Raw genomic sequence first — 21,558 nt, forward strand, 5'->3', positions numbered from 1 at the left:
GAAACCAACGTTATAATATATGGAATAGGGTCACAAAGAGCAACATGGAGCAGAGAGAGGGACGGGAATGAGAAAGAGATCCAGACTGAAGAGAGAGGACAGCGCACAAATGAGGAAGAGGGAAAGAACTTAGAACATTCCGGCAAAGTACAGACCCTTCGGGCCATAATATTTTTCTGATCTTTTAAGCTACTCTAACATCAATCTAACCCTCCTCTCCAACATAGCCCGCCATTTTTCTATCACTGATGTGCCTATCTAAGATTTTCTTAAATGTCCCCTCTATTTCTGCCTCCACCACCAACTCTGAAAGGATATTCCATGCACCCATCACTGTGTAAAAAAACTTGCGTCTCATGTCCTCCCCATACTTTCTACCAATCATCTTAAAATGATGTCCCCTCATATTAGACATTTCCGCCCTGGGAAATTATTTATGGCTGTCCATTCGATCTATGCCTTTTATCGTTTTGTACAACTCTGTCAAGTCACCTCTCGACTTCCTTCACTCCAAAAAGAACAGCCCTAGCTCACTCAACCTATTCTCCTAAGAACGTTCTCTAGTCAAGACAGAAAAACAATCAAAGAAAAAATGTAAACTAAGAAAAAGAGGCAGCAAAGGAAAACGATAACAAGAGACAGAGTGCAGGCTGGGGGTTGGGGTCGCTATACTAACCTTTTTTTTAAAACCTCATGTACTTAGGAAATTTCATAGTCCATTCCTAAGAATTCTCACCATTACCAACAAGCTCTGAATGTATTACCCTTTATCAAATGAGAGTATACCAGGCCAAATTTATTTGTCTGGTTCTGGAAATCTAATTTTGTATAGATTGTCATTTCCAAAGATACTTATTAAAATTTCAATACTGCTTAAAAATAATTACTGTTCCATTTTAATCTTTATGTAAGGGGTTCCTTCTTTTATGTTACTGCGTAGGCTAATTAAAATGGCTTCTTTGTTATGTTAACTGCTGGGAAAGTTCTCTCACTAGCAGCTTGTTTGGGTGTTGTTTCGGTTATATTGTTGATAAGAGAGCAAAGGAACCAATTGGGATAGATGTTATTCTTTCTATTGTGTAAGTTATTGTGATGCGTGGATTTTTGGGCAGAAGGCGCGATGGACAGAGAGAGAATGGACAAGGTGCTGTGAGCTGGCTAACGGGGTCGGACCCCGAGCAGGAGTCCGAGGTCCAGGGTCTTCGATGAGGAAAGTGGAGACGGAGACAGACTCATGTGGAGCGTCTGGTCGACCACCGTGGTTGGTTCCAGACGGCAGGTCGAGGTGGTCAGAGGGGATCGAATGGTGAAGAGAGGATCGTTACTAGACCTCCAACTGTTGTGCACGAAGAGATTGAACTTTGATAAGTGTGGCGCCTTTTATTTTCCTTTTATATTTTATCTATTAATTATATAGTTCCAGTAATATCTATAAACTGTAATTCATTTAATCGTATATGGTGTATTATCTGTTATTTGGCAGGGTGGGGTACATCACACAGCATCCACACAAACTAATTACCCAGTTTGGTGGGGCCGAGGGCTGTTTCTCTAGATGACAGCGAGTTGAGCGACCTTGAGGCCTGCCAGGGGGATACATTTATTCTACACCCTAAGGCGTTGGTTAAAAATTAAACTTTATTTTCTGACTTGCTGTCTAAGGATGGTGAAACCATAAGACATGGGTGCAGAATTAGGCTGTTCGGCCCATCATACATAATAAGGTGGATGAATTGAAAGTGCAGATTGTTATTAATGATTATGATATAGTTGGGATCACAAAGACATGGCTCCAGGGTGACCAAGGATGGGAGCTCAACGTTCAGGGATATTCAATATTCAGGAGGGATAGACATGAAGGAAGGGGAGGTGGGGTGGCGTTGCTGGTTAAAGAAGAGATTAACACAATAGAAAGGAAGGACATAAACCGGGAAGATGTGGAATCGATATGGGTAGAGCTGCGTAACACTAAGGGGCAGAAGACACTGGTGGGAGTTGTGTACAGGCCACCTAACTGTAGTAGTGAGGTCGGAGATGGTATTAAACAGGAAATTAGAAATGTGTGCAATAAAGGAACAGTAGTTATAATGGGTGACTTCAATCTACATGTAGATTGGGTGAACCAAATTGGTAAAGGTGCTGAGGAAGAGGATTTCTTGGAATGTATGAGGGATGGTTTTTTGAACCAACATGTCGAGGAACCAACTAGAGAGCAGGCTATTCTGGACTGGGTTTTGAGCAATGAGGAAGGGTTAATTAGCAATCTTGTCGTGAGAGGTCCCTTGGGTAAGAGTGACCATAATATGGTGGAATTCTTCATTAAGATGGAGAGTGACATAGTTAATTCAGAAACAAAGGTTCTGAACTTAAAGAGGGGTAACTTTGAAGGTATGAGACGTGAATTAGCTAAGATAGACTGGCAAACGACACTTAAAGGATTGACGGTGGATATGCAATGGCAAGCATTTAAAGGTTGCATGGATGAACTACAACAAATGTTCATCCCAGTTTGGCAAAAGAATAAATCAAGGAAGGTAGTGCACCCGTGGCAGACAAGAGAAATTAGGGATAGTATCAATTCCAAAGAAGCAGCATACAAATTAGCCAGAGAAAGTGGCTCACCTGAGGACTGGGAGAAATTCAGAGTTCAGCAGAGGAGGACAAAGGGCTTAATTAGGAAGGGGAAAAAAGATTATGAGAGAAAACTGGCAGGGAACATAAAAACTGACTGTAAAAGCTTTTATAGATATGTAAAAAGGAAAAGACTGGTAAAGACAAATGTAGGTCCCCTACAGACAGAAACAGGTGAATTGATTATGGGGAGCAAGGACATGGCAGACCAATTGAATAATTACTTTGGTTCTGTCTTCACTAAGGAGGACATAAATAATCTTCCAGAAATAGTAGGGGACAGAGGGTCCAGTGAGATGGAGGAACTGAGCGAAATACATGTTAGTAGGGAAGTGGTGTTAGGTAGATTGAAGGGATTGAAGGCAGATAAATCCCCAGGGCCAGATGGTCTGCATCCTAGAGTGCTTAAGGAAGTAGCCCAAGAAATAGTGGATGCATTAGTGATAATTTTTCAAAACTCATTAGATTCTGGACTAGTTCCTGAGGATTAGAGGGTGGCTAATGTAACCCCACTTTTTAAAAAAGGAGAGAGAAACCGGGGAATTATAGACCGGTTAGCCTAACGTCGGCGGTGGGGAAACTGCTGGAGTCAGTTATCGAAGATGTGATAACAGCACATTTGGAAAGCGGTGAAATCATCGGACAAAGTCAGCATGGATTTGTGAAAGGAAAATCATGTCTGACGAATCTCATAGAATTTTTTGAGGATGTAACTAGTAGAGTGGATAGGGGAGAACCAGTGGATGTGGTATATTTGGATTTTCAAAAGGCTTTTGACAAGGTCCCACACAGGAGATTAGTGTGCAAACTTAAAGTACACGGTATTGGGGGTAAGGTATTGATGTGGATGGAGAATTGGTTAGCAGACAGGAAGCAAAGAGTGGGAATAACCGGGACCTTTTCAGAATGGCAGGTGGTGACTAGTGGGGTACCGCAAGGCTCAGTGCTGGGACCCCAGTTGTTTACAATATATATTAATGACTTGGATGAGGGAATTAAATGCAGCATCTCCAAGTTTGCGGATGACACGAAGCTGGGTGGCAGTGTTAGCTGTGAGGAGGATGCTAACAGGATGCAGAGTGACTTGGATAGGTTGGGTGAGTGGGCAAATTCATGGCAGATGCAACTTAATGTGGATAAATGTGAAGTTATCCACTTTGGTGGCAAAAATAGGAAAACAGATTATTATCTGAATGGTGGCCGATTAGGAAAAGGGGAGGTGAAACGAGACCTGGGTATCATTATACACCAGTCATTGAAAGTGGGCACGCAGGTACAGCAGGCAGTGAAAAAGGCAAATGGTATGCTGGCATTCATAGCAAGAGGATTCGGGTACAGGAGCAGGGAGGTACTACTGCAGTTGTACAAGGCCTTGGTGAGACCACACCTGGAGTATTGTGTGCAGTTTTGGTCCCCTAATCTGAGGAAAGACATCCTTGCCATAGAGGGAGTACAAAGAAGGTTCACCAGATTGATTCCTGGGATGGCAGGACTTTCATATGAAGAAAGACTGGGCTGAGAGTAGGTTGAACTGGGCTGAACTGGGCTTGTACTCGTTAGAATTTAGAAGATTGAGGGGGGATCTGATTGAAATGTATAAAATCCTAAAGGGATTGGACAGGCTAGATGCAGGAAGATCATTCCTGATGTTGGGGAAGTCCAGAACAAGGGGCCACAGTTTGAGGATAAAGGGGAAGCCTTTTAGGACCGAGATTAGGAAAAACTTCTTCACACAGAGAGTGGTGAATCTGTGGAATTCTCTGCCACAGGAAACAGTTGAGGCCAGTTCATTGGCTATATTTAAGAGGGAGGATATGGCCCTTGTGGCTACGGGGATCAGGGGGTATGGAGGGAAGGCTGGGGCAGGGTTCTGAGTTGGATGATCAGCCATGATCATAATAAATGGCGGTGCAGGCTCGAAGGGCCGAATGGCCTACTCCTGCACCTATTTTCTATGTTTCTATGTTTCTATACCAGCTCTGCCATTTCATAGTCACAGAGCACTACAGCTCAGAAATAAGGCCTTCAGCCGATCTAGTCCATGCAAACTATTATTCTACCTAATCCCATCAACTTGCACCTCTATATCCCTCATGGATTTATCCAAACTTCTCTTAAATGTTGAAATCAAATCCACATCCAACACCTCTGCTGGCAGTTCATTCCACATTCTCACAGTCTGAGTGAAGAAGTTCCCCCCTCAAGGTTCCCTTAAGCACTTCAACTTTCACCCTTAACCTACTCTCATCTCTAGTTCTCATCTCAGTAAACCACAGTGGAAAAAGTCAGCTTGCATTTACCCTATCTATACGTATCGTAATAGCTGATTTATTTTCTCTCTCAACTCCATTCTCCATCTTCTCCACATCCATTCTATGTAGGCTGTTCAGTAGGTTTCTATGAAATCACCTCTCGTTCTTCTAAACTTCAGTCAGTACTGGCCATTACCATCAAATGCTCCTTATATGCTAACTCTGTCATTCCCAGGATCATTCTTCCGAACCTCCCTCTGGATCCTCTAAAGCCAGTACTTGTTTTCTTGAATATGGGTCCAAAACTGCTCACAATACTCCAAATGATGTCTGACCAATGCCTTATAAAGCCTAGGTATGTTAGCCTTGTTTTTATGTTCTAATCTTCTCTAAATGAATGCTGACATTGCACTTACTTTGCTTATTCAATCTGACTCAACCTGCATGCTAACTTTCAGTGAATCCTGCAATAAGACTCTCATGCAAGTCCCTTTGCATCTCCGATTTCTGAAGTCGTTCTCCGTTTAGAAAATGCTTCAGGGAAATTGTTTGCTTCCAATGTTATTGGAAACCACAGCTCCTCAAGAACCGAAGCCTATGAAAAATGGAATCTAAGCTTTAGTCGAAAGCTTCAAGGTCTGTAATGAGCACTTGAATGTCATCGAAAAACCGAGGCCAGACTCATCACGGGAAACAAACTTCTTTTGTAAACTATACACAAAGGAAGTACCTTACCTTAATGAAAAGCTTATTCCCATTTAGTGATTCAGCTCGCCTAATATTCTCCACGCCGCACTGAAATAAATTTTATGAAAGAACAAAAAAAGTTAATGATAGTTAAAGATTTTTTTAAAAATAGATTAGCTTTATTTGTCATATATACATCAAAACTTACACTGAAATGTGTCACTTGTATCAAATCAAACCAGCAAGAATTGCGCTGGGCAGACTGTAAGTGTCACCATGTTTCTGGTGCTAACATCTCATTAACCCTAATGTACATCTTTGGACGGTGGGAGGAAACCACAGCACCCGAAGGAAATTCACATGGTCACAGGCATAACATACAAACTCTTTACAGACAATGGTGGGAATTGAACCCCCATAGGTGAAAGCTGGCATTGTAAAACGTTGTGCTAACTGCTATGCTACCATACTGCTCAAAATTACATTATAAATTATATTGTACATTATAGTTACACTGAAACACCTCACTGAGACCACTTCTACCTTTACAACAACTTGCCCAGCATCTCTTTATCCCTCAAGAGGACCACAACCTTGTCATTAGGTTTGGAAGCTTGCATGCCTCAATGACCCGGAGAGCTATGTTGGCTGGAGTCAGGGCTTTATGCTTTGGTTCTTGGTAGGGTCACCCATGCCAAACAGGTCAAGTGGTCTAGGACAGACTAAGAGTGGTCCACTTGTCCTCCAGGTTCAAGAGGTCCAGCTCAGGACCAACAACTCTGACTGGCAAAACAAAATTGCTATGGAAATAGCAGTAAAGAATCCTTCTACATCTGGGTGCAACAGTTTCCACCCAGCACTCGAATAACTGACCATAATGAAAACAGAGAGGAACCTACTGGCATTAAGAAGGAAGCCTTGAACACCGCTAGAGATGGAGGATCTTCATTGCTGCCCTAAACGCCAGCAGCGCAACAGGCCGTAAGTTTACAACCGCTTGACTTTTATCAAACAAGATGAGCAATAGGTCATCACACTACTTACCACACAAGTCACAGTCAGCTTGGGCTGTTGAGTGGGAAATAATGTTGGATTTTTTTCTTCATGTATTTTTACACAAGATATGTGTGTAGACTTCACTCAATTTGTCGATGTGCAAATTGGTGAAGGTTATGTGTATAGTCTGCCACAAAACATGAGAAAAAGTAAACCACATGGTTCTCCCAGGCTTCTTCATTCAATAAGATCATGGCTGATCTGAATTTTCCTTTCTGTTTCCTGTAATGCTTAACATCCCACAGAAGAAATTTTCTCAGCCTTAAATATAGATAACGATTCAACTTCCACAGACCTTTGAGGAGAGAATTCCAAGAATTTACAACCCTTTGCAGAAAACTTTTTATTCCAATCCCATGGTTTTCAGCAAAAATTCCACCGAGATAGCCAGCTTACTGTATTGTCACAGCACTGATCATTGTCAATTCCCCACAAAAGAAACCTGTACTTCTAATTAAAATGAACAATCCACACAAAATGATGTCTTGCAAACCCCCTGCCAGCTTACCTCATTGGCTAAAAGTTGAGCGTATTCTATATCAAGTTCATGGAGTGTTTCAATATGATCGCTAGTAAAGGCTATGGGGACCAGCAGTAAATTTTTCTTTCCCCTCTCACATAACCCTTTGATCGTATCATCTGTTGAAGGGCCAAGCCATGGCATAGGGCCGACCTGTATATAGAAATGCATCACGGATAAAGTAGTTATCCTTTCAGCCTTGAGAACTATTGCACAATGTTATCAGTTCAAATTAGTTGTAATTCTTTCTGCTGCATTTGTGACAAATTCAATGTTTTCATATAAACATATGTACAATACTGGCAGATATCACCTGTACACCTGCTCGTTAATGTAAATATCTAATCAGCCAGTCATGTGGCAGCAACTGAGTACATAAATGCATGCAGACATGGACAAGAGGTTCAGTTGCTGTTCAGACCAAACATCAGGGTGGGGAAGAAATGTGACCTAAGGGACTTTAAGTGTGGGATTGGTGCCAAATGGGATGGTTTGAGTATCTCAGACACTGCTGATCTCCTGGGAATTTCAGACACAACAGCCTCTAGAGTTTACAGAGAAAGGTGTGAAAAACAAAGAACATTCAGTGAGCAAAAACACCTTGCTCATGAGAGGGGTCAGACTGGTTCAAGCTGACAGGAAGGCAACAATATCTCAACTAATGACATGTTACAACAGTGGTGTGCAGAAGAGCCTCTCTCTGAACGCAGACATCAAACCTTGAAGTGGGTGGACTATAGCAGCAGACGACCATGATCAAACACTTTAGGTACACAAAGTACCTAATAAAGTGGCCACTGAGTAGATCTTAAGTCGGTTAAATAACAATAACGAAGAAAGTTATTGAAAACTCAAGTAGAAGGTTACCTTGGACTGCCACACCAGCCTGTAGGGGTTACTGAAATTTAGTGTTTCCATGACTCTTTGAACGGTTGCTCCCACTTCCTGAGGGTAGGGGTCCCCTCGATTCACTACCTAAAATAAAAACAATGCCAAACTTGTTGTTTTAGATGCTGAGCTTTGTTCAGTTGGATAATGAGCATTCAGTATTTACAATAATGTGGCACAGAAATCCTGATAAGAGAACAATCTGAAACTTGAACTCTGTTTCTCTTCATAGATCCTTTCTGACATCCAGAGTACAGCAAAGATATGACTGTAACGGACAGGTGCAGAGTGGGTTAATCAAGACATTGCCTGGGATGGAATGCTTCAATTTACGAGGGTAGACTGAGTTTGTTTTCCATGCATCAGAAGAAGTTAATCGGGAACCTAATAGTACATAAAGTCATGAGACTGAAAAAGTCTTTACCATAGCAGAGGTCTCTAATTTTAGAGGCCTAAGAAAAAAAAGGTTTGAAAGGGATACATGGAAAATATTTTTACCTACAGGAAGATTACAATCTGGAGAGTACTTCTTGAACTGGAGAAGGACGGTGCTCTCCATAACATTTCAGAAGCACCCAGGTGAGTATTTCAATTGCCAGAGACGTAGAAGTTTATGTATTAAGTGCTGGAATATGGGATTGGTATAGATAAGATTCACAGGCATGATGGGCCACAGGACTCCATTCTGTGCTGTATCACTCTTTCTCCCTATTACTATTTCGCTTTGTATCAAAACACAAAATCTAAATTCATTACGAAGGAAATGCTCAACATGTTGGCCCATTATGCTTGTACAGCATCAAAAAGAAACAACTCAATTACTTGGACATTCAGCAGTTTATTTCGAAGCAGCCTGAACCAAATCCCCATCTTCCCTTCAGCATGCAATTTCTTTCTCAAAACACAGAAGTCCATTCAAGTTTCATGCAGAATGTGCTAATGAAAAATCTCCAGATGCTGGAAATAGAGTCAAAGAGCCGGCAATTCATAGAGCACTACAGCACACCAACAGGCTCTTTGGCCTATCTAGACCATGCCTCTAATATGCATTATGATCAGAGATTAAGGGAGCTCGGGCTTTACTCTTTGGAGAGAAGGAGGATGAGAGGAGACATGATAGAGGTGTACAAGATAATAAGAGGAATAGATAGAGTGGATAGCCTGCGCCTCTTCCCCAGAGCACCACTGCTCAATACAAGAGGACGTGGCTTTAAGGTAAGGGGTGGGAAGTTCAAGGGGGACATTAGAGGAAGATTTTTTACTCAGAGAGTGGTTGGTGCATGGAATGCACTGCCTGAGTCAGTGGTGGAGGCAGATACACTCGTGAAGTTTAAGAGACTACTAGACAGGTATACAGAGGAATTTAAGGTGGGGGGTTATATTGGAGGCAGGGTTTGAGGGTCGGCACAACATTGTGGGCCGAAGGGCCTGTAATGTGCTGTGCTGTACTATTCTATGTTCTATGTTAAACTCAACCACTCACAAGAAGAGCACACAAACTTCTCAGAGGACACCCGAATTGAACTCCGAACTCCATGCCCTGAGCTGTAATAGTGTCGCACTCACCACAGTGCTAGCTTGGCACCTTAATTGAGTCATCAATCTTCCAGTATTCTTTGAATTGAATGTTTAAAGTACATGGGATTTTAAACACTTAATTCAAAGAATTAAGAAAAAATATTTATTGTCACAGAAAGTGATAAAAAAATGATGGGCTTTCATCTGAATGGATCAAGGTTGTCAAATATTGTATGGCAATGTAGACTATGAGGACAAAAATATGCCAAAAACTCAGCAAACTGTAATATTGTCTTTCCTGACATTTTTCACCCCTGTAAGTACAAGATTTGTTCAAGCCACTTACAGACATAGGCAATGAATGAGCAGAGAACAAAATAACTACATCAGCCCTTTTGTCCAGTGGAAATCGATCAAGTTCCTGCCGTATATGATCTGCAAAACACTAGAAGATAAAACACAACTGTTACTCACAATAACTTAAAGCAAAGACACTTGCCAATAATATATATGGAATATCACCTATGAAATCAAAGAAAACTGATCAATTTGCTCCAAACAAGACATTTTTAAAAAGTAATGTCCAAAAATTTAAATTAACTGTAAAAAGCAAATGTACACTCATGGCCACTTTATTAGGTACACCTGTACACCTGCTCATTAATGTAAATATCTAATCAGCAACTCAATGCATAAAAGCATGCAGACATGATCAAGAGGATCAGTTGTTGTTCAGAACAATCAGGAGGAGGAAAAAATGTAATCTAAGTGACTTTGAATGATTTATAGTGCCAGTTGGGATCGACTGAGTATATAAGAAACTGCCGATCTCCTGGGATTTTCACACAATCTCTAGAGCTTGCAGAGAATGGTGGGAAAAAAATCCAGAGAGTTGCAGTTCTGTGGGCGAAAATGTATTGTTAATGAGAGATGAGAGGAGAATGGCCAGAATAGTTCAAGATGACAGGAAGGTGACAGTAACTCAAATAACAGCGTGCTATAACAGTGGTGTACAGAAGAGCATCTCTGAATACACAGCGTGCCGAACATTGAAGTGGATGCACTACAGCAACAGAAGATCACACTGGGTTCTACTCCTGTACCTAAAAAAGTGGCTGGTGAATGTATAGGTGACTGACATTATCAGCTCTATTATCTAGACTAAATTAAAACATGGTATCCCTTTAATTTTTCCAAGAGGACCACAACCCAGAGAGCAATGCTCTGATATGTGCCAAACAAGTCAAAGGGTAGAGGACAGACTAAGAGTGGTCCACCAGTCCCCCAGGTTTGAGGGTTCAGCTCAGGGCTAACAACCCTGACTGGTAAAACAAAATCGTTACAGAAACAGCAATGAACAGTCCTTCTATATCGGTGTGCAATGGTATTTCTGAGTTTCCACCGGGACTTGCATGACTGATTGTAGTGAAAACCGGGAGGAAGCTACTGACATGATGAAGGAATCCCTGAACACTACAAGAGATTGAGGACCTTCAATGCCAGGGGCAAAACAGGCAGTAAGTAGTACTATCTCTTTAGTTGACTTCACAAAATAGGTTCCTGATTGAGTGCATATTGTACTTTTCAACTAGAGCTTTCATAGGTGGAACTAGAGGAATATTACACCTCATAATGTAAACTAAAATGTTGTACTTGATGTCCAGCAGGAATGTGGCAACAACATTTTATTTCCTCAAATGCAAGTTATAAACAAGGGCAAATTGGCAAAAAAATCATATAATTTGTTGATCCACCTTACCTGAATTAATAAGGGATGTGTTGGCCACCTGTCTATAGTACTCCATTTCATCTTTGGTGCAATGCTCTTGCTATTATAATATCGATAAATTGCATTTAAACTACTCCCTAAAAAGAAAGTCAACAATCAAAGTCACAGTACTTCTCAACAGTTTTCAACCTGGTTAATCAATGTTCACTAAGTGAAATGATAGGAAACACAAGTAAAATGTGTTTCATTTTAAATTGAGACAAAAAGTACAAGGGCTTTCATGCTTAGTTCTGCTAACAGTGAAGAAACTGTACAACTCATGTTTTTTTAAAAGTTATTTAGATACAGCATGTTAACAGGCTCTTCCAGTCCAATGAGCCTGCGCCACCCAATTACACCCATGTGACTAATTAACCTAGCAAACCACACGCCTTTGGACTGTGGGAGGAAACCAGAGCACCTGAAAGAAGCCCTGACATTCATAGGAAGAACATACAAACTCCTTACAGACAGCAGTGGCAATTGAACCCAGGTCTCTGGTACTGTAATAGCGTTACACTGCTAATCCACCATGCCATCCCAATTCAGGTTCAAAGTAAATTTATTTTCAAAGTACATATACATCACCATATACAACCCTGAGATCTTTTTCTTGCAAGCATACTCAATAAATCCAATGACCATAACAGAATTAATAAAAGACCTCAATCAAATGGGTGGACAACCAGCGTGCAAGTACAAGAAATAATAATAATAAATAAGCAACAAATATATCAAAAACATGAGATGAAGGGTCTTTGAAAGTGAGTTCATAGGTTGTGGGAACAGTTCAATAATGGGGAAAGTGAAGTTCTCCCCTTTGTTTCAAGAGCCTGATGGTTGATGGGTAATAACTGCTCCTGAATCTGATGGTGTGAGGCTCCTATACCTTCGTCCTGAGGCAGCAGCAAGAAGAGAGCATGCCCTGGCTGGTGGAGGTCCCTGATGATGGATGCTGCTTTCCGTTGGCAATGCTCCATGCAAATATGATTAATGTTGGGTAGGGTACGCTGATGGACTGATGGTCTGAGCCATATGCACTACTTTTAGTAGGGTTTTCAAGACAGAGGTGTTTCCATACCAGGCTGTGATGCAGCCACTCAATACACTCTACACCACATATCGATCGAAGTTTGTTAAAGTTTTAGATGTCGTGCCGAATCTTTGCAAAGGAAGTAGAGGCACTGCTGCGCTTTCTTTGTAATTGCACTTACAAAGAACAGGTCCTCTGAAATGATAACATAGAATATAGACATCTACAGCGCATTACAGGCCTTTTGGCCCACAATGTTGTGCTGACTATGTAATCTACTCTAGAAATTGCCTTGAATTTCCCTAGCGCATAGCCCCCTGTTTTTCTAAGCTCCATGTATCTATTCAAGAGGCCCTATTGTATCCACTTCCACCACCGCCGTCGGCAGTGCATTTCACGCACCCACCACTCTCTGTGTGAAAAGCTTATCCCTGATATCCCCTCGGTGCCCATTTCCAAGCACCTTAAAACTACGCCCCTCATATTAGCCGTTTCAGCCCTGGGAAAAAGCTTCTGGCTAGCCACACAATTAATGCCTCTCATCATCTTATACGCCTCTATCTGGTCATCTCTTATCCTCCGTCACTCCAAGGAGAAAAGGCCAAGTTCACTCAGCCTGTTCTCATAAGGCATGCCCTCCAATTCAGGCAACATCCTTGTAAATCTCCTCTGCACTCTCTCTATAACACTGAGGAATTTAAATTTGCTGAACCTCACCATCTCTGAGACCCCCCGATGAGAACTGAGAGATGGGCCTCTGGTTTCCTCCTCTTGAATTCAAATATCAGCTCCTTGGTCTTGCTGACATTGAGTAAAAGGTTGTTGTTGTGGCACCACTCAGCCAGATTTTCATTCCCCCCTGCTATACGCTGATTTGTCATCACCTTTGATTTGGCCAATAGTGGTGTTGTCAGCAACTTAAATATGGCATTGGAGCTGTGCTTATCCATAAAGTTGTAAGTGTAAAGTAGTTGAGCAGGTGCACACAGCCTTGAGCTGCTTCTGTGCTGATGGAGATTTTGGAGATGTCATTGTCAATCCGAACTGACTGTTCAGATCGTTGTTCAGAAGGTATTTTCAATGTTATTTATTTACTTGTTATTGTTGTTATGTTATTTTGTAATTGCCCAGTTTGTTTTCTTTTGCATGTTAGTTGCTGGTCTGTGTGTAGTTTTTCATTGAAACTATTGTATTTCTTTCTCAGGGTAGAATATGGTGATAACAAATTTACTTGAGACTTTGAGTAAAGGGCAATAAAGTAAGAAAAGGATTCATGTGTAAAAAATCCGTGCTTTAAAACCCTCAAGACTGTATAAATCATACTGTACTGGCAGCTCAGTTGGGTGGCAGTTACCATAATGCTATTTCAGTGCAAGTAATCACCAAAGGTGTTCAATTCCCGCTGCTATCTGCAAGGAGTTTGTATGTTCTCCCCTGTGACCCTGAGGGTCTCCTCCATTTTCTCCAATTTCTTCCCACATTCATAAGATGCATGGGTTAGGGTTAGTAAGTTGTGGACACGCTATGTTGGCACCGGAAGCATGGCAACACTTGTGGGCTGCCCAACACAATCCTTGTTGATTTGATTTGATTCAAATAACACATTTCATTGTACGTTTTGATGTACATGTGACAAGTAAAGCTAATCTAATCTAAAACTAACTCCATCTGTTCCATTTTCAAAACAAAATGTGTGATTCATTACAGTTTCAATAAAGGGGACAAATTATCATTTAGAATTGACACTAACAACAGCAACTACAATTTGGCCCAATTGATTGAAAACCTATCTTGGCAGGAATAGGGCAAAGAGATGAAACTTTGTGAATCACAGGAATGGGAAAGAATAGATCTTTAAATTACAACCTCTGAACATGCTTGCACTGATAGGATTTCTACCAATTTGTTCCAATCTAGGAACAAAGCAATATCATTCTGTAACTGGTAATCCTCAAAGCTTTCTTTCCCCTGATTGAAATTATAGGTTTCTAACTCTTAAAGGTACCAAGAGTTGGAAACCTTCAAAAAGCTGTTACAACACAAAAGAATATTTAAAACAGCTGTCTGGATTTGACCAATTTTCTCTCCTCTTCTGCATTTTCTTTATCCAGTTATATATAGTTGGATGAAAAAACAGAACTTCACCCAGACAATGGACACATAAGCTGTGATAGGGAGCATGACTCAGCATGGGACATCTTAAGGGAAAAACACTGGATCATTACACATTCAGCCCAAGTTATTTTTCCTCCCATAAACTGGGAATATGGTATCTAATGTAACTTAGTGTAACATATTAACCTTGTATCATAGCTTCCTATTGTTTATTAGAGCTCTAATATTTGAAGCAAACATAGGAATGCAAACACAGGAACTCTACAGTGACAGGCAACTTGATTAAAATGTTAAAATTCATACAAGTCAAAATTAAAACATAATGTTTTTGTGTTATTTATTTAATTGAGTTCCCTTATCTAGCTTTAGGACTGGCGTGAAGATCTGATCACATTTTAGGCCATATTTATACAAAAATAGAGAAAATTCTACAGTGCTCACAAACTTTCTAGCAACACTGTGAATCTCCCTGAACTTCACTCATCTACCATTTTAATACACATTGTAATGCACATTGTTATGTTTGAAGGACAAAAAGTATTGCACACCAACACCAAAACCTCATCCCAACTGTGAAGCATAGTGGAAGGAGCATCGTGGTTTGGGGCTGCTTTGCTGCCTCGGGGCCTGGACAGTTTGCAATCATCGAGGGAACAATGAATTCAAAATTTATCAAGACATTTTACAGTAGAATGTCAGGGTTGCAGTCCGTTATCTGAAGCTTAATAGAAGTTGGATAATGCAACCAGACAATGATCCAAAAGACAAGAGTAAATCAACAACAGAATGGTTTAAAAATAAGAGAATTCATGTTTTGGAATGGCCGAGTCAAAGTCCTGACCTTAATCATATAGAAATGTTGTGGAAGGACCTAAAGCAAGCAGTTCATGTACGGAAGCCCACCAACATCTCAGAGTTGAAGCAGTTTTGTAAGGAGTAATGGCCTAAAATTCCTCCAAGCCAAAGTGCAGGACTGATCAAGTTACCGAAAACATTTGGTTGAAGTTATTGCTGTACAAGGGGGTCACACCAAATTACTGAAAGCAAAGGTTCACATACTTTGTCCAACAAATAGATGTAATATATGTATCATTTTTCTCAATAAATATATGAACAAGTATAATGTTTTTGCGTTATTTATTTGATTAGGTTCTCTTTATCTAGTTTTAGGACTTATGTGAAGATCTCATCACATTTATACAGAAATGTTTATATTTATACAGAAATAGAGAAAATTCTACAGGGTTCACAAAAACTTTCTAGCACCACAGCAGGTGCTCCAGTGAATGAATCACAAGAAGTTCTATTACGTCGTTAAGAAAGCACATCGTATTTTGGCCTTCACGAGGGGTGATTGATAAGTTCGCGGCCTAAGGTAGAAGGAGTCAATGTTCGAAAACCTGCACAGCTCTCCAGTGAAAAATGATGTTATATCTGTTAAATAGGTGCTGTGGACAATTCTGATTTGATGGAGAATGGATGTGAAAGCACAGAGGAACATCTGGAAAAATTTCTAAAACGCTCGTTCACGCTGTCGTTACTGCGCGGTCCGGAATCTTTCAGAGGATAGGCCTCAAAATACCCGGCCTTGCCTGCTTTTGGCGACCGAGAAAGAGGTCGAATCACTCGGACAGAGATGGCGCTCAGCACTCAGTGTCAGAGAGCTGATCAGAGCTCGAAGTTTTCGGATGACTTAGAGTCGGATTGTGGTTGGCATGACAGGGAGAGTTTTTCTTCCTTCTCCCGTCTGCATGAGATGTGGGACATTTGAGAAACTTTGAACTTTACTGTGCTCACGGACTTCTTCATCAAGTTATGGTATTATGCACTGTTTAAACTATATGTTATAATTATGTGGTTTTGTTAGTTTTTTCGGTCTTGGTCTGTCCTGTGTTTTGTGATATCAGACCAGAGGAAATAATGTATCATTTCTTAATGCATGCATTACTAAATGACAATAAAAGAGGACTACGGGTCTTCATATTTATTTTTTTCTATTTATTTTTCAACATAGTCCCCTGCTGCATTTACACACTTAGTCCTGCGGTCATGGAGCATACAGGTCGTGGACCTCCAGAAAGTGCCCACAGCAGAGGTGATTGATAAGTTCGTGGCCTAAGGTAGAAGGAGATGAGCTATACAGCTCTCATTACATGTACGTGCAGTTCAACTCTTTGAGTGATTATGCACAACGTTTGCCGTTAATAACTTGTCTCCTTCTACCTTAGGCCACGAACTTATCAATCACCCCTGATGAGTTATTAACCGATGTGTAAATGTAGGAGGGGACTATGTTGAAAAATAAATGTGCTAGGTTTTCTAAAAATTGACTCCTTCTTTGTTAGGCCACAAACTTATCAATCATCCCTCGTATTGCCAAAAGGGCTGAAGTTTAAGGAAACAAATAAGGAGGTTTTGCTACAATTATACAGGGGATTGGTGAGGCCAGACCTGGAATACTGTGCACAATTTTGGTCACCTTACCTCAAGGCAATAGGGCAGCAATGGGGAAAAAGCACAGAAACTGCAGATCCTGGAAATTTGGAGTAACACACAGAGAAAATGCTGGAGGAACTCAACAGGTCGGGCAGCATCCATGGAGGGAATGAACAGTCCATGTTTCGGGCTGAGACCCTTCATCACAGTAGAAGTGGAAGCAATCAAAAGGAAACTTACCAGGAAATTCTTGAGATGAGAAGGCAAGTCAAGGCAAAGCAGCTTTACTCTGAATTCCTGGGAACTTAAGAATGAGGGGTGACCTTATTCAAACAAGATTTTAAGGCAGGGGTTCTCAACCTGGGGTCTAAGGACCCCTTGCTTAATGGCATTGGTCCATGGCATGAAAAAGTTGTGAACCCCTGTCGTGAGGGGACTTGACAGGCACGCTTTCATTAGTGGGAGAATCATCAACAAAAGGACGTAACTGCAAGAGGCCAGCCATTTGAGATTGATGTGTACCGAAATTTATTTGTTCGGACGGCAGTGAATCTCTGGAAATCGCTCACTCCTAGGAAGGATTTATAAGAAAAACACAAAATGGAGACCAAAAAATATTTGAATAGAATTGACAACTATAGGGAACTGGGGCTAGCACTGATCAAATTCAATGGCAGAGCCTGGTAGCCTACTCTTGTTTCCATCTTCATCTGTTTATGTGAAAAGTATTCAGATTGAAACTAACACCAGTTTATTCCACAAACTCATATCCTGATTAGATCCTCTGAACATACTGAACGTCAGTTCAAAGAACCAACGATAAATCATGCTCATCATAAATCTGAATTAAGGACAAACTTGGCCATGAGCTTTGATAGCATTCTCTGTTCATATCATTTTTACACCAGAAATTAAATTCAGAAATTAGCTTAACACTAAAATGTAGCCGATTTTCTAAATACATAGGATGTTATTGAATAACATTTTTCAATAAGCATTACCTGTGGTAGAACAGCTATACTGAGGATACTGTGTAAATGCCACGGCTCGCTCAATCCCATCTTTCTCCATCTCCTCTACTGCTTCTTCCGTTAATGGATGAACGTATCGGAAGCCAATGTAAAATTTGTGCGGTGCTGAAAATGTTCATGTAAATCACTTTGTTAATTTCATCTAATGTAATTGGCAAAGGAAAAATTTAGGCAAGGGTTTTTCAAAAAAAGCTATGTTTTAATAAATGATCAGAAAGTCAACTGGACCAGCCATTTAAAGCTAAAGTTACAAGGTCTCTCCAGGTCAACTGCACTCAGTAAGTCCGGCAACATCTGTAGAGGCAATGGGATGGTCACTGTTTGGGTTGAGATCCTACGGAACACAAAACATCGATCTCTTTGCCACCACAGATGCTGTCTGAACTACTGAGTTCTTCCAGCTGGTTACTTTTGTGCTCCAGATTCCAGTATCAGTAATCCCGTGTGTCTTGATTAAAATATGTCACAGGAAAGATCAGGCATGCAAGAGAGGTAGAAATGCGTGACCTTGGAATACACTGCACCAAAAAAGAAATAGTAACACACCTTTTAATTACTTTTGAGAAAATAATTGACATATTACAAGTTCATCCAATGCCTGTTATTTTAATACCAGTTTTCCAAATATAACCACTAGATGGAGCCAAGAGACAATCCTAAACCAATCACTGAGCTAGATCTTGGGCAATGTAACATCCTACTGCCAAAAGTTTCTATTTGTTTTCTTTATATTCATTCATGAGTTCATTGGCAATTTAAGTGTTGATTGCTTATTGCTAATTCATACATTGTGATTCAGTGATAACACAGAAATAGAACACAAAACACTACAGCACAGTAGACCTGACGATGTTGATTCGACCCTAAAATCAGTCTATCCCTTCCCTCCCACATAGACCTCCATTTTTCTATCATCCATGTGCCTAAGAGTCTGTCTAGTGCCCCTAATGTATCTGCCTCTACCAGCACCACCAGCAGTGCATTCCATGCACCTATCACTCTTTGTAAAACAAAACTTACCTCTGAGACCCCCCCATATTTTCCTCCAATCACTTCAATTTTCATTTTTAAAATCTTTTTATTGATACATAATCTCCTACAGCTATAAAATGATACAAGACTTCAACAAATGGATATATATATTATATATATAGATATATATATATAGATATATATATATATATATATATATATATACACATATTTTTTTAATAAAGCTGAAGAAAAAAACTTAAGAATAATACATGATAATAAAAAAATGATTTTTATAAGGAGGAAAAAAAGAGAACCCCAACTTAACTAAAAGAAAAAAACCCACTAACTACAAGAGAAAGAAAAAGAAAAAGAAAAAAGGAAAAAGAAAAAAAACCATTGGGAACCAACTCCCGGAGCAATACGTCTTACAATCATATATTTGAGAATATATATATATTTCATATATATAACATATAGAACATATATATATGTATGTATGTATGTATATGTATATATTTTACACACACACACACACACATATATAAGAAATCATCAACCACCAATTCACATTTATATAAAATAAGACTGGAAGGAAACTATACAAATTAATTCAAATTAAATGATAATATTTGGCAAAAGAGGCCCATCTTCTCTCAAAATCCAATCGAGGATCAAAAGTTCTACTTCTAATTTTTTTTCCAAACTAACACATAACATTACTTGGGAAAACCACTGAATTAATGTAGGGACAGAGGTATCTTTCTATTTGAACAAAATAGCCCTTCTTGCTAACAATGTAACAAATGCAATTACATGTTGGTCTGAAGATGAAATACCCTTAATATGATACGGAACTATTCCAAATAGTACAGTCAATGCATTAGGTTGTAAATTAATTTTCAGAGCTTTAGAAATTGTAGAAAATAAAGATTTCCAAAAAGATTTTAATGAAGAACATGACCAGAACATATGTGACAAAATGGCCTCACCTCAACATGTCTTTTACAGTTACGGTTGCCAACTTTCTCACTCCCAATAAGGGACAAAGGTAGCAGTCAAATCCCGGGACACTTTACCCCAGGAAAGACTACCATGACCATGAAGCCTTGTGCGGGCACCTGTGTGCGCATGCGTGACGTGTGCATGCGCGTACGTGCCGATATTTTCCCCACAAATCGGTTTTGTCTTCATCTTCCTGACTATACTGTACATACATTATTTCTACTTTATATAGGCTGTGTATTTATCATATCATTCCTGTTTTTACTATATGCTAGTGTTATTTATTCTTGGTTTTATGTGTTATTTGGTATGATTTGTTAGGTTATTTTCTGCGTCTGGGAACGCTCAAAAATTTTTCCCATATAAATTAATGGTAATTGCTTCTTCGCTTCACACCATTTCAGCACGAAAGGTTTCATAGGAACGCTCTACCTCAGCGGGGGAAATACGGGACAAGGGCAGTCCCGTATGGGACAAAGCAATTTAGCCCAGCATACGGGATGTCCCGGCAAATACGGGACAGTTGGCAACCCTATGTTCAAGTTGAACGGTACGTGACCGGGAATGAGGAAAGGTGCAGCTGACTCATATCATTTCCTCACGGCCCCGTAGCATATGCTCTGCAGCCCAGTACCAGTCTGCGGCCCGGTGGTTGGGGACCACTGGTCTATGTTAGGAGATATTTTTGATAGCCTCTCCTTTGTTAAATAATAATTGTGAACAATTGTGAACAGTGATTCACAAGGACCTCATGTCTAGAGTATTTGCAGTTTTGGGAAGTGCTAGCTAAGAAACCTTAGCAAGTTGCATGTAACACAAGCTTAAGTCAGAATGAGCTAGAGTAAAAGTGTGAATGCCAAAGCAACCTGAACAATTTCAGAATTCTTGATTGTTGGAGCTAGACTCATTTAAAAGAGTTGAGAGGTAATATTGCAGCTCTATAAAATACCAGATAAACCACTCTTAGAATATTGTGTTCCGTCTCATCATTGAAAGGATGTGGAAATTTTAGAGGGGGTGCAGAGATTTACCAGGATGCTGCCTGGATTAGGGAACATGGGCTGTGCGAGCTCAGACTTTTCTCTTTTGAGCAAAGGAGGATAAGAGGTGACCATATAGAGACATGCAAGATGATAAAAGGCATAAATCAAAAGGCACACCCAACACATTTTCCCCCCAAGGCAGAAATGGCTCATACTAAGTGGCCTAATTTTAAGGTGATTGAAGGATTGTCGGAGGCAAGTATTGTTTGCACATGGAGTGGTGAGTGCATGAAAATTTGCTGCCAGAGCTGGTGGTAGAGGCTATAACATTGCGATATTGGTGAAACTCCTAGATAGGCATATAGGTGAAAGAAAAATAGAGGGCTATGTGAAAGGAAGAACATTAGTAACATTTAAGAGACTCTTAGACGGGCACATGGATGAAAGAAAAATGGAGAGCTATGTGGGAGAGAAGGATTAGATTGATCTTAGAGTAGGTTAAAAGATCAGCACAAAATTGTGGGCCAAAGGACCTGTACTGTGCTGTACTTCACTATGTTCTCAAAATAAAGTACCAGTTCTGACAAGAGGACCGGTCTTTGATGGTGATTATAGCAGCTGTAATGTACTAGGCTGAGATGATTACATCTGGAAACAGCTATT

The 21,558-nt window shown here is 40.3% G+C and overlaps 1 protein-coding gene across 1 annotated transcript in view; it reads right to left on the bottom strand.

Moving 5' to 3' along the window:
• The window catches only part of fech (ferrochelatase), a 43,815-nt gene that overhangs the window by 6,887 nt on the left and 15,370 nt on the right, over nucleotides 1-21,558 (bottom strand). Inside the window, exons 5-10 of the mRNA XM_072252239.1 lie at nucleotides 17,906-18,040; nucleotides 11,312-11,418; nucleotides 9,899-9,997; nucleotides 8,014-8,121; nucleotides 7,135-7,299; nucleotides 5,619-5,678 (exon numbers count right to left, since the gene is read on the bottom strand). Coding sequence (XP_072108340.1) covers nucleotides 5,619-5,678; nucleotides 7,135-7,299; nucleotides 8,014-8,121; nucleotides 9,899-9,997; nucleotides 11,312-11,418; nucleotides 17,906-18,040 — 674 coding nt within the window. The remainder of the gene's footprint in view (nucleotides 1-5,618; nucleotides 5,679-7,134; nucleotides 7,300-8,013; nucleotides 8,122-9,898; nucleotides 9,998-11,311; nucleotides 11,419-17,905; nucleotides 18,041-21,558) is intronic.

Source organism: Mobula birostris, chromosome 3 (assembly GCF_030028105.1).
Source record: "Mobula birostris isolate sMobBir1 chromosome 3, sMobBir1.hap1, whole genome shotgun sequence".
NCBI classification, from domain to species: Eukaryota; Metazoa; Chordata; class Chondrichthyes; order Myliobatiformes; family Myliobatidae; genus Mobula; species Mobula birostris.